The sequence below is a fragment of the Acinonyx jubatus genome, chromosome D1 (assembly GCF_027475565.1).
Source record: "Acinonyx jubatus isolate Ajub_Pintada_27869175 chromosome D1, VMU_Ajub_asm_v1.0, whole genome shotgun sequence".
Taxonomy (NCBI): domain Eukaryota; kingdom Metazoa; phylum Chordata; class Mammalia; order Carnivora; family Felidae; genus Acinonyx; species Acinonyx jubatus.
This window is the reverse complement of record NC_069390.1, coordinates 4716151-4728417: the sequence shown is the minus strand read 5'-3', so window position 1 is coordinate 4728417 and position 12267 is coordinate 4716151. Positions and strand designations below refer to the sequence as shown.

Here is a 12267-nt window from a genome sequence, read left to right as displayed (position 1 = left end):
ACGCGTGGTGACCTCCCTGCAGGGTTTCTGTTGGGGGGGCCTTTGGTACTCTGAGCTTTTCTGAGGGCACGAGCTGGGTAAGTGTTCTCCAACTATATGATCCGGGGTCCCTTTCTTTCCCCGCCGTGGCTCTGGTGACACACGCTTGGGGAATGCTGACCCCGGCCGTGGGGTTTGTGCCCGACCGCCCCTCCACCTCTGCCCCAGGGGGGGCCGCTGACGTGGACGGACGTGGAGACCGTCCTCCGGGTCAACTCGGTGAGTCTTTTCCTGCCCCAGACCCAGAGGTGAACATCCTTGGAGGCGGCCCGAGCGTGCTAGGAAATTGGCCACGTGTTCTCGTTCTCGGGGCCGGGCCATCTTGGTGAATATGACCAACAGATGTTCCTTAGGGCAGACCTTTGGCTCAGGCCCCCAGGCCAGGTGCAGAAGGCCCCTGCTGGGGGCCACGGGGGAGTTTGAGGGCTTCAGGGGGCAACAGCCGAGGGGCGGGGGGATGTCTTTGCTTTTCCGTGGTCAGGGGACGTAGAAACCAAGCTGGGACAGCCACAGCTGTCGTTCTTCCGAGAAACTATGTCCAGTGACAGTGAAGCAGCCAAGCCAGACGCTGAGGAGCCTGGGTGCTGGCCTTGGGCAGACGTTGTGGGGTCGTTCCGGCGGGGAGGAAGCATTCCGTGTGGTGGGGTTGTGTGCGCTGGAAGAAAGGAACTTTAGACGGTGATAAGCCGGCTCTCCCTTTGAAGAGGCCATCGGGCCCCGAGGAGGACTTTATAGGATCAGCTGCATTGGGAGGAGAACAAAGGTCTGGAAATGCCGGCCTGAGCAGACGGGGAGGCGTCTGGATGGCATTAGCAGCACGTACGTGGGATTTATGGGACAGGCTGAATCGCTGCAGAGTCCGCACTGCCCTCCAGGTGGGGCCTCCTGCTGGCCGTGTCTGTGACACCTGTCCTGGACGTCAGGTGCAGGCCAGCCCCTCAGGGGGCCAGCTGGCTGCCGTCACGATGGGTGGGAGTCACGGGGTGGCCCCCACCAGGGGGGCAGGCGGGCTCGCTCTGGGGGGCGGCCCCGACCTCCCCAACACGAGCGGGTTGGAGCCCTCCGGGATGGGCGGGGGCTGAGGTCTGTGGACGCCGTCCCCGTAGCGGCCCCATAGTTTCCCACCCTTCTGGGCTAGGAATGCCCCGGGACACCTCCTTGACCCTCTTCCTGTGTCTGGAGCCCTTGGGTTTGGAGGCACCTGCCCCGTGGGTGCCCTTAGCTCGTGCTCAGCCTTTCTCAGGACCAGGCCTGCCGCCCCCCCCCCCCCCCCCGCCATCCGCTTGGGCATTCGCCCTTCTTGTCCCTGCTCTGCGGGGCTCCCAACTGCGAGAGCACTTCCCTCCTCCTCGGACCTGCTGCAGCTCCTAGGGCCTGGGTCACAGGGGTGTCCACTTGGCTCGTTAAAGCACCCGGACGCACTGCCTCCCTGAGCTCTCTCTAACCTGAGCTGCGCCGCCCCACACTTCTCTCTGTCCGTGCCTCCTGGCAGACGCCAGTCCCATGGCAGCCTAGCGTGGGGCCACCCGCCAGCAGCTCCTTCCGTCCCGAGTGCTGCCGGAGCCCCCGTGCCCAGCTGCCCTCCGGTCCCGTCCCTCGGAAGCCCGGAGTCCCTCCTGCCATGTGCGGCGGCCTCGTGCATGGGGATGAGTCTCCGTCCCCTGCGCTTGGCCACGCGGTGTTGCGTCTGCCTTTCCTGAATGCCGGAGGCCGCCTCTCCGGGCTGGAAGCACTAGCACCTTCGAAGCCCATCCAGTGCTGGTGCTCCGGCTCAGTCACCGAGTCATCAGCATCATTATCGCCGTTGCGCCTGTTTGCGAGTGGCTGTTCCCAGAGCAGATGGGAGCTTTCTCGGGTGCAGCTGGTGTGGGAGTCGCCTGCTAACCCCCGGTGGGGACTCAAGACACACGGGCTCTGTGTCAGGAGTGCCCGCTCCCACGCCCTTCCATCATCCCTCCCACACGCTCTCTGTGGTTCCCACTTGCCCCTTGCTGGGCCCCCTCCTCTCGTCTCTGTCCAGGCAGGTGCCCCTTTCCCGTGGCTGCTCAGCCGGTCCCTGAACAGAATTCCCGTCGCATCACAGTGCCGTCTATCACGTCCCCACCCCTCGGCAAGCACCTGTTCATTCTGCAGGGTCTACTGAACGCCGCCTTGTGCTGGGAGAGCAGCAGGGCACAGAGGGCCCCCCGGTGGGGGCGGGTGTCCTAGATGGGGGGATAGACGCAGGGATAACAGGACAACAGTGCAGCACGTCGGGGGCAGTCAGTGCTCCAGGGGGACGCTGGGGAGAGGGGACGGGGAGCTGGGGGGTGACATTCAAGCTTCCCAGGCGGCCCCTCAGCTGCTTTTCCGGCCGCACTTGTTCTGATGCCCTGCCTTCTCCTCCAGCTTATTTGTGCGGATTCTGGTGCCTCCTGTTTCTAGAGTAGAGGGAGGAATTGTACCCATTATCAGCGCTGAAATAGGCAAAGCATTTAAATGGCTGGGGCGCCTGGGTGGCTCAGGTCATGATCTCACAGTTTGTGAGTTCGAGCCCCAGCTGTGCTGACAGCTCAGAGCCCGGAGCCTGCTTCGGATTCTGTGTCTCCCCCTCTCTCTACCGCTCCCCTGCTCACGCTCTGTGTCTCTCTGTCTCTCAATAATAAACGTTAAAGAAAAGTTTTTTAAACGGCTGGACACGCACGAAGCAGCCTCACCTCTGCACGCTCTGTGGTGTGTGTCCGTGGGGGGTGGTTTAAGCCGTTACTGAGTAGAAGCGAGGAGTGGTCTCGCTCCTTGAAGGCTTCATCTGTAAAGCTTCCTCCTCGGCTCTTTCCCTCCGGGTTGCTCTGACTTGACGATGGTCTTGTAGGCCGACCCCCAGCCCCGGCTCTTCAGCCTGTCTCTGCAGCATGAAGTGTCACTTGTCACCAGCGTGTGGCTTGCCGTGGACTTGCTGGGGCCCTGGATCGTCTGGGCTCTCCGAGGCCCCCTGCTGTCTCACTCCGGCTGGGACAGTGCAGCTGACATCTGCTGGCGGACATCTGCCATCGGCATAGGCTCTCAGGCAGAGTACCCAGGCAGGGCAGGCTGGCCGGCGGGCTGGGGGTAAATCACGGACTGAGAAGTTAAAAATCTATCCATCTCCCTGCTCCTGACATTTCCTGAGTCGATGGAGGCGACTTCCGGTACAACCAGAATAAAAACTCAGTGTGAGAGTGATGACTTCGAGGCCTATTGGCTGTGTGTCCCTCGTCCCCAGGGAAGAAGTTAGAGCACAGGGCATCCCGGCAGCTGAGCCGCGTGCACGCAAGTGTGTGTCTAAGATCTTTTTTGTTACGTGGAACAAAATAACCATGGCAGTTTTAATTTATGTCTGGTTTATGTCTGACTGTGATAATGATTCCATCAGAAAACAGAAATCTTAGGGTGCTCAGGTCATGATCTCACGGTTCAGGAGTTCGAGCCCCACGTCAGGCTCTGTGCTGACAGCTCGGAGCCTGGAGCCTGCTTCGGATTCTGTGTCTCCCTCTCTCTCTGCCCCTCCCCTGCTCATGCTCTCTCTCTCTCTCTCAAAAATAAACAAACATTAAAAAAATTTGTTTTATTAAGAAGACCGAAGTCTTTTTCCTTTAAACGTGTGCTTTCACAGGGTTGGTCTTGGGCTCATATCTCTTTGTTTGACTAAGTCAGTGGAAACAGAGGATTCGGTGTAAGGAAACTACAGCCAGGTGACTTTCTGGGGTCCACATTTCGTGGGCCTCCCCGCAGACCTGTGTGGCGTCTTCCCCTCCGTGCTGGGCTGAGCGTGGGCTTCTTTGGGACCGTGGAGTTGGCCAAGCACAGGAGGGCAGGAGCCACGGGTCAGAGAGAGCACGTTTGGCCCCCGGGCGCCTTTGGTATCTGCGTGATCATTTTTCTGTAACTTCCTGAAAACGACTAGTTTCTTTTCCCGAAAATCAAGGGCACAGGCCCCTCTATTCTAGAGCGGGTGAAAACTACAGCCTGTGGGCCAGATTGCCTGTTTCTGTGTCAAACGGAGAATGGTTTTTATACTTTTAAATGATTGAAAAAAATAATTAAAGTGCTATTTTGTGACATGTGACAGTGACACAAAATTCACATCTCAGCGTCCAGAAAGTAATTTTTGTTTTCTGCACCAACGATGTTCTCCTGGAACACAGCCACACTTGTTCCCTTACACACTCCCTGTGGTTGTTCTTGGCGTTACAAGGACCATATGGCCGCAAAGCTGAAAATATTTATGATCCTTTGCAGGAAAAGTTTGTCAGTGCTTGACCTGGAAAATCTGTCTCCCATGCCTTCCCCTGGCCCCAACATTCCCGGGTGTTCAGACTCGATTCCGTTATTCCTGACTGCGTGTGGATGCGTTACCCTCGCAGGAGTCAGATGGGCATGTGCCCTGTGTCTTGTCTCCCCACCCTCAGCGCCACTTAGGGCTCTAGGAAATTTGGAATATTGAGACGTGGGTGCTCCCAGTAGACCAACTCTTCTGGTGCTCCAGGACTGGCTAAAGGCCCCGTCCAGCAGAGTTAACTTTTACAGATGGTCTGGATTTGCTCATGGTGTGCTGAAAGCTGCCATAAAAAATCACTTTGGAGGGGGGGGCGCCTGGGTGGCTCAGTCGGTGAGCATCTGACTTGAGCTCAGGTCATGATCTCACTGTCTGTGGGTTTGAGCCCTGCATTGGGCTCTGTGCTGACAGCTCGCAGCCTGTTTCAGGTTCTGTGTCTCCCTCTCTCTCTGCCCCTCCCCACTCATGCTCTGTCTCTCCTCTCTCTCTGAAAAATAAATAAACATTAAAAAAAAATTTTTAATAAGAAAATCACTTTGGGATCGTTAATTTTTTTCAAGTATTAGGAGTCTTGGTGGAGAGCCTTCGAGGTGCTTCGTGGGTTCTGCAGCCAGGATGGAAAATGATCGGGGTCGTAGAGTGGCTTCTCAGTGTGCGGGACCCTTCCCCTCCCTGGAGGTGGGCGCAGCTGGGCGGCCGAGGAGGGGCAGAGGCGGGGAGAGAGGACGGGCTGCAGCCAACGCCATCACCCTTGCTGGCCCCGTGTCCTCCGTGGGCTCATTTTCATTGCTCCTGAGCCAGGAAAAATGTACTCTCTTGCCCCAGTTCAATAGAACGTGTATTTATTTATGTCTGGAATTCCGTTATTAAAGAAAGTTGAGAAAATATGGAAATAGTGAAGGAAGAGAAAAATCTCTTAAAGGCGGTATTGACATTTTGGTATATTACAGCTTTGAGTCGTGATTTTTTTCTTTTTCTAGCGGTGGATGATTTTCTTTGGAGCGTGAATGTGCTGTCCGTGTGGACCACTGCTTCCCCGGACCTGGTTATTCCCAGCTGAGGAAGGAGGGAAACCAGAGGGGCCGGAAGTAGTACCCAGCGGTGGGCACAGAAATCAATACAACCTGAGCTCCCTCCTGGGCGAGGCCGGCAGCTCCCCAGCTCATGGTCAAGGGCATCACCTAATCCGGTGTTCTCACCTGGGCTGCACGTTGGGACCACCTGTGTGGAGCTGCATTCAGGATCCGTACTGGGGCCAGGCCTTCCGGTTCTGATTGGGGCCCGGCCATTGTTCTTTCTTTGGTTAAGTTCCCTGGGTGACCCCAGCCACTCCTCTCAGTTACAGGTGGAGAAATGAGGTCCACGGGGTGCAGGGACTGGCCGGGCTGGACGTGGAGCTCCCTGCCCCTCCCAGGTGACCAAAGCACTTTTGTCCTGTGCTGTCCAACAGCAGAGGACCCAAGTCTCTTCTGTTCAGCATGAATTTGATCTGTCTTACGTTCCCACCGCCTGCGAAACAGAGGATTTATCGCTTTTCTTGATGAGCTGGAAATCTAATCTGGCTGCGGGAGGCCTGTTGGGACCTGACTTTCATTCATCATGTCTCTTTCATCCTGGCCTGAGAGCCGGAGAGCCTCGCCGTCGTGTTTCTGTCGAGTCTTCCTTTCAGCGTCAGCTTCTGCAGGGTCACCTGTCATCGGAATCACATCTTACCCCATTTGTGTGCTTCGGTTGGTTAAGGCGTTTTCGCGTCTGACGGTAGGTTTCTCCTCTGTGGCTTTTGTGGTCAACGCTTTGCCTCAGCACTGATTCTCCCAGAAAAAGATTGAGTTTTTCTATCTCAGAGCAAATGGCCAGTAGCGGGTCTGCGGATGGAGAGCGTCTTAGAGCTACAGGCTTAGACTCAGGCCCAGAAGTCATCAGACTCAGAGTTCGTCTGGTCCCGACCAAGCAAGAAATCGGTCCACAGACAAGTGGAAGGTCTTGCCCAGGGCCCACGGCGTGTTAGTAATCCAGCCTCTTGAAACTCGAGTCTGGGGGCGCCTGGGTGGCGCAGTCGGTTAAGCGTCCGACTTCAGCCAGGTCACGATCTCGCGGTCCGTGAGTTCGAGCCCCGCGTCAGGCTCTGGGCTGATGGCTCAGAGCCTGGAGCCTGCTTCCGGTTCTGTGTCTCCCTCTCTCTCTGCCCCTCCCCCGTTCATGCTCTGTCTCTCTGCCCCAAAAATAAATAAACGTTGAAAAAAAAAGAAACTCGAGTCTGTGTTGAGAGAGTGATCTGATGTCTGCCAGAGCTGCGTGTGGGCAGATGTTGCGGTCACAGCCCGCCCCTGGTCGGAGGCCCGCACTTTGGTGCTGCAGGTAGCCGCTGCCAGCAGGAAGGGAGGGGACACCTGTCGGCACAGCGGCCGCACCCAGGTAGGGGAGGCTGCGGGGAGAGCCCTGAGCCAGCTCTGTCACCGCAGAGGTCATCTGTCCAGCTGTGCCTGTGAGCCATGCCACCCGGCTTTGTATCCTGGCCCAGCGAGGGCAGAGCCGAGCATCCCGGGAGCTGTCGTATTTCAGGCAGCCCAGGCCCGAGGCCGGTTCACACCTGCGTCTGCCATCCCGCAGGTGATCAACGTCGACGGGACCAAGAGGCGGACGCTCCTGGAGGACAAGCTCCCGCACATTTTCGGGTTCACGCTGCTAGGGGACTTCATCTACTGGACCGACTGGCAACGGCGCAGCATCGAGCGTGTGCACAAGGTCAAGGCCACCCGGGACGTCATCATCGACCAGCTGCCCGACCTGATGGGGCTCAAGGCTGTGAACGTGGCCAAGGTTGTCGGTGAGTGTGGTCAGCCTCCAGCCACGGGTCAGCCATGCCGACTGGCACAAGGGAGAAGCAGCGGGCTGTGGCCCCACTTTGGTCCACAGGCACGCAGTCTGGGGAGGGGCAGGACAGGATATGGTGATACCTGGTTAAGGACAGGAGGGAATGGGTGTGGCATCTCGGTCAGGGATATGTGTATACATTTTACTTTTTTTTAATGCTTATTTGTTTTTGAGTGACAGGGAGAGAGAGAGAGAGAGAGAGCATGAGCAGGGGAGGGGCAGAGAGAGAGGGAGACACAGAATCAGAAGCAGGCTCCAGGCTCTGAGCCGTCATCACAGAGCCCGACACGGGGCTCGAACTCACGGACCACGCGATCGTGACCTGAGCTGAAGTCGGATGCTTAACCGACTGAGCCACCCAGGCGCCCCTTTGTCTCTCCCAATTTTTTTTTAATGGCCTGGGATGTTGACTAGGTGGTGGTTGTGGGCAGGCCTCTCTGGCAATATTGTCATAATGGTTAATGTTCGTTGAGTGCCTGCTGTGTGCCAGCTCTGGCTAAGTGCCTCAGTGCCCACAGCAGCTCTATAACGCTCAGTACAGTGTTGCCCCATTCGCACTGGGAGGAAGGAGGCATGGCCACATGGCCGAGAAGTGGCTGAGCTGAGGACTCACCCCGGGTCTGCCTCGCCTCCTCCCTGGGGTGGGCTCTGATCCTTGTCTCATGGCCCCTCACTCAAATACACACCTTTTAGCTGAAAGTCAGGATCTGCCGAATCTCACTTAACGTGACGATTGTCTCTTTATGCAAAGGATTCCAGATGCAGGTCAGTAGTCTACATTGGAGAGAGTAGCGTCCGGGTGTGGTAGGGGAGGTGGAGGGGTGGGTCTCTGGGCTGCATGGGGGCAGGGGCTCTGTACTTAGTACAGCACCTCTACCTCGGAGGTGCTCAACAGACCTTTGGGGGATGAATGAATGAATGAATGAATGAGGATCCATCACTTGCCCTTAAGTAGCTCACAGTCTAGTGGTGAGATCCTCCTTAGTTAGCTCTGCAGCCAGGCAGTGGTCAGAGCTGGGATGTTAGGGATGCCTGGCCTGGAAACACGAGGGAGGTCACCTGAGCTTGGAATTTGGGGAGCAGGGGGCGGCAGGGTTTGCTTGGCAGAGGGGCAGCTGGGCAGCGGCCTGGCGGTGAGGTGAGGCGGTGTGGGCTGCCTCTGTGTCCCTGGGATGGGCCTTACTGTCCAGCGACCCGCACTCCTGGTAAAGAGACGATGGGACTTAGTTTTACCAGTCGCCTTTTGAAACATGTTGATTATCCACCTTCGAAGGTGAGGCCCGCCTGTGAGTGTTTAAAAAGAAAAGAAAACAAAACAAAAAATGAAACCCAACAGCTAGGAAAAAAGATGTCTCCGTGGGATATGATTTAAAGTTGAGAAATTGGGTTCATCTCTCTGTCTCTCTCTCATCCGAGGATTTACTGAGAGGGATGGGGAAAAGGATTCTTTCATTTTAGCTGAAATACTTAACACTAAAAGCCGATTTTTAGCAGCACCTCAGCAGGTGAGAATAGCAGGCTGGCCAAAAATAAATGATCATGCCCAGTGCCGTCTGCTTTCGTAAAGAAGAGGCCCCTTTGGCGGCCCTGGGCGACTCCCGAGTTTGGGAGGCTGCAAAGCACTGGTGAACTGGAGAGGCCGTAGGGGGAATCGGTCCGGTCCGCGGGCCAGGAGTCCAGGCCCAGGGAAGGGTAACTTGTCCCGTCACGTGGCACTCTTACATCTGTGCTACTTCCTGTGTCACCTGTGTCACCTGTCCCCTCTCCAGGCCTCAGTTTCCCTGCTTGAAAAACGGGGGTGGGCACGGCCCCCACCTCCCAGGCTGCTGGCCGGACGGCGTGAGTTCGGACACACCGGGTCATTGTTACTGCCCCTTCCCTGGACGGTGTCCGTCATCCCCACCTGGTGTCCCCCTTCGACGTCCGGCGGAGATGAAGGGACGTGCGATGGCAGATCGAGGCACGCCTCTCTCTCCGGGCTGCCCGTGCTCAGAGCCGCTGTGCTTCCTTCCAGGAACCAACCCGTGTGCGGACAAGAACGGGGGCTGCAGCCACCTGTGTTTCTTCACGCCCCGTGCGACCAAGTGCGGCTGCCCCATCGGCCTGGAGCTGCTGAGTGACACAAAGACCTGCATCGTCCCCGAGGCCTTCCTGGTGTTCACGAGCAGGGCCGCCATCCACAGGATCTCCCTGGAGACCAACAACAATGACGTGGCCATCCCGCTCACGGGCGTCAAGGAGGCCTCCGCGCTGGACTTCGACGTGTCCAACAATCATATCTACTGGACGGACGTCAGCCTGAAGGTACAGTCTGCAAGGGGTCCTACGCGCACGGCTTTGCCGTGAACACCTTGCCGGTGACGGCCCTGCCTCAAAGGTCTTACGTTCTCTTTTATTTTTTTTTTAATTTTTTTTAACGTTTTTATTTATTTTTGAGACAGAGAGAGACAGAGCATGAGCAGGGGAGGGGCAGAGAGGGAGACACAGAATCCGAAGCAGGCTCCAGGCTCCGAGCTGTCAGCACAGAGCCCGACGCGGGGCTTGAACTCACAAACTGTGAGATCATGACCTGAGCCGAAGTCAGATGCCTAACCCACTGAGCCACCCAGGCACCCCACCATTCCCTTATTTTAAATGCTGTGGTGGCTTCCATTCCCCACCCCCATTACCACGGTCGTGAACACCACTGTGCACAAGCCTCACTGACGTTTCAGCAGCTTCTCATCTTTTGCGTTACATTAGTTCCTCCAGATAAAATTTCACGAGGTAGATGTTTGGATAAAAGGACGTGTCTGTATACATACGCATATAAAATGTAAATGTTTAAATATCACCAAATCATTTTTTTTTTCCCCTAACAAAAAGTTGTATTTGGCTGCATTTCAAACGTTTATTTGAAAACTGTCGCTGGTGACGATCTGGCCCCAGACGTGGTCGGTATCGTGTTCCAGGTGGGCCAAGCACCTCCTGGTTAGAGGTCTGCACAAATGCCGCTTCCTAACCCGTGGCCCTTGCCTCCTCCCCTGCCCCCAGACCATCAGCCGAGCCTTCATGAACGGGAGCTCCGTGGAGCACGTGATCGAGTTTGGCCTCGACTACCCGGAAGGCATGGCCGTCGACTGGATGGGCCAGAACCTCTACTGGGCGGACACCGGGACCAACAGGATCGAAGTGGCCCGGCTGGACGGGCAGTTCCGGCAGGTCCTCGTGTGGAGGGACTTGGACAACCCCAGGTCACTGGCCCTGGACCCCACCAAAGGGTGAGAGCCATTTCTGCTTGTCACACACGTCTCTGTCCCCTCCCACTTCTGTCCGTCAGCCGGCGTGGGATGACCCGTGGCCGAGGGGGGTGGCTGTCCAGCGGGCGCTCTGTGATTGGAGCGGTAATGACCCCCGCTAGCTTTGAGGTGGCCGGTGCTGGTAGGACCCTTGGATGTATCCAGTTCATCTCACAGAGAGGAAACTGAGGCCGAGGGAAGGAGTGGCAGCCACTGTGTTGGGTGCCGCGCTGGGTACTTTTACATGAGCTGTCTTGGCACAACATCTGGGGGGGCCTGCGGGGGGCAAGTGTCTTTGTCCCTGATTTTACGGATGTGGAAACCGAGGCTCAGAGTTGCTGAGTGACTTACTGAAGGTCACGTAGCCAGGGAGAGCAGAGCTGGGCTCCTTCCCCCGCCACGTGTCGCCGGACTTTTCCATCTCAGAGCCGGCTTTGAGGTCCTTGGATTCCAGCCTGCTCGCAAAGGGCGTCTTATAGGCCTCCTGGGCAGAGTTTCACCTGCCTCGCAAGGCACCCACTTTTATCTGCCAGCAGCCTGGGGGCCCTGCCCTGGGCACTGGGGCCAGAGGGGCCAGGGTCGCGTCTCCCTCTGCACCAGAGTGCAGACGGACACAGTGCTCGCCCCTAAAGCATCAGTGATGCGTATGGCACGCCCCAGACCCTGCCTGTCACACGCTCTGTTAGGGAAGGAAAGATTTTAGGACGACAGCGCAGAGCGAATGGCCCAGGTTTTAGCGGAAGGGCAAGTAATACACGGTTCTGGAATGGGGCTTCCTTCTGTGGAGCTGCTGCAGAAAAGGGAAGGAGGGCCCACTGGGGGCAGGAGAGCTGAGTTTGAATCCTGGCCCTGCAGTGCCTGCCGGCCCTGCATGCTTGTCTTCCGCCCTCGTTGAGTAAGGGGACCCTGACTTGCCCACATCTTGCCCAGCCTGGCTTCCCCTGTCACCGCGGCGTCCTGGCCAGCTTGATTCGCGTTTGTCTCTGCTACCAAAGTGTCCCAGCCTGGATATTCGGTTATGTGGTCACCCCATCTGTGCACCCAGTCAGTGTCTGTAAACGGGTGCGTTCGCACTTAACCCTGCAGGTGCGCTGCTGTGGGAATTCGGGAGGCAGCCCGGTGACGGCATCTGGAGGGATGTTAGGGTCGTGGGGGGCCCCGAGCACGTCGCCCCGTCCCTGCTTCGTGAAGGGATGTCACTGATGTGGCTTTCTCCAGGCTGGTGGGGGCCACGCAGAGGAGATGGGGTGGTCGTGTCCCTCCCCCTGCTGCCCTGCAGCGAGAGAGGACGCACCCGAGCCCGCGCTGCCCTCCCTGTGTCTTCCAGGTACGTCTACTGGACCGAGTGGGGCGGGAAGCCCAGGATCGTGCGGGCCTTCATGGATGGGACCAACTGCATGACGCTGGTGGACAAGGTGGGCCGGGCCAACGACCTCACCATCGACTACGCTGACCAGCGTCTCTACTGGACGGACCTGGACACCAACATGATCGAGTCGTCCGACATGCTGGGTGAGGGCCAGGCGGGGTCCTGCTGGGCCGGGGGCTTTGGCCTGCGGCGATGGGACATCCCTGGGCCGGGGTGCTGGCTGTCTCTCAGCCCCCGCTGCACCGTCCCCTCTGGCCTGCAAGTCCCGAGGCCCCACAGGAGGTGTGGACACACCCCTGGCTGTTCGTCCAGCCTTCTCTTCTCCTGGGGTTGTCCCTTTCCACTCCCTGGTGCTGTTGCCGTGGGCATGTTGACAGAGGCCCCGGGTGACAGCTCTTTCCTGCACACCTACT

General features: G+C 57.7%; 1 protein-coding gene across 2 annotated transcripts in view; it reads left to right on the top strand.

Annotated features, from left to right (window-relative positions):
- The window catches only part of LRP5 (LDL receptor related protein 5), a 103738-nt gene that overhangs the window by 63660 nt on the left and 27811 nt on the right, over positions 1–12267 (top strand). For both annotated transcript variants that reach the window (XM_053202821.1, XM_053202822.1), the window contains 4 exons: positions 6944–7160; positions 9222–9511; positions 10241–10467; positions 11813–11997. In XM_053202821.1, coding sequence (XP_053058796.1) covers positions 6944–7160; positions 9222–9511; positions 10241–10467; positions 11813–11997 — 919 coding nt within the window. The remainder of the gene's footprint in view (positions 1–6943; positions 7161–9221; positions 9512–10240; positions 10468–11812; positions 11998–12267) is intronic.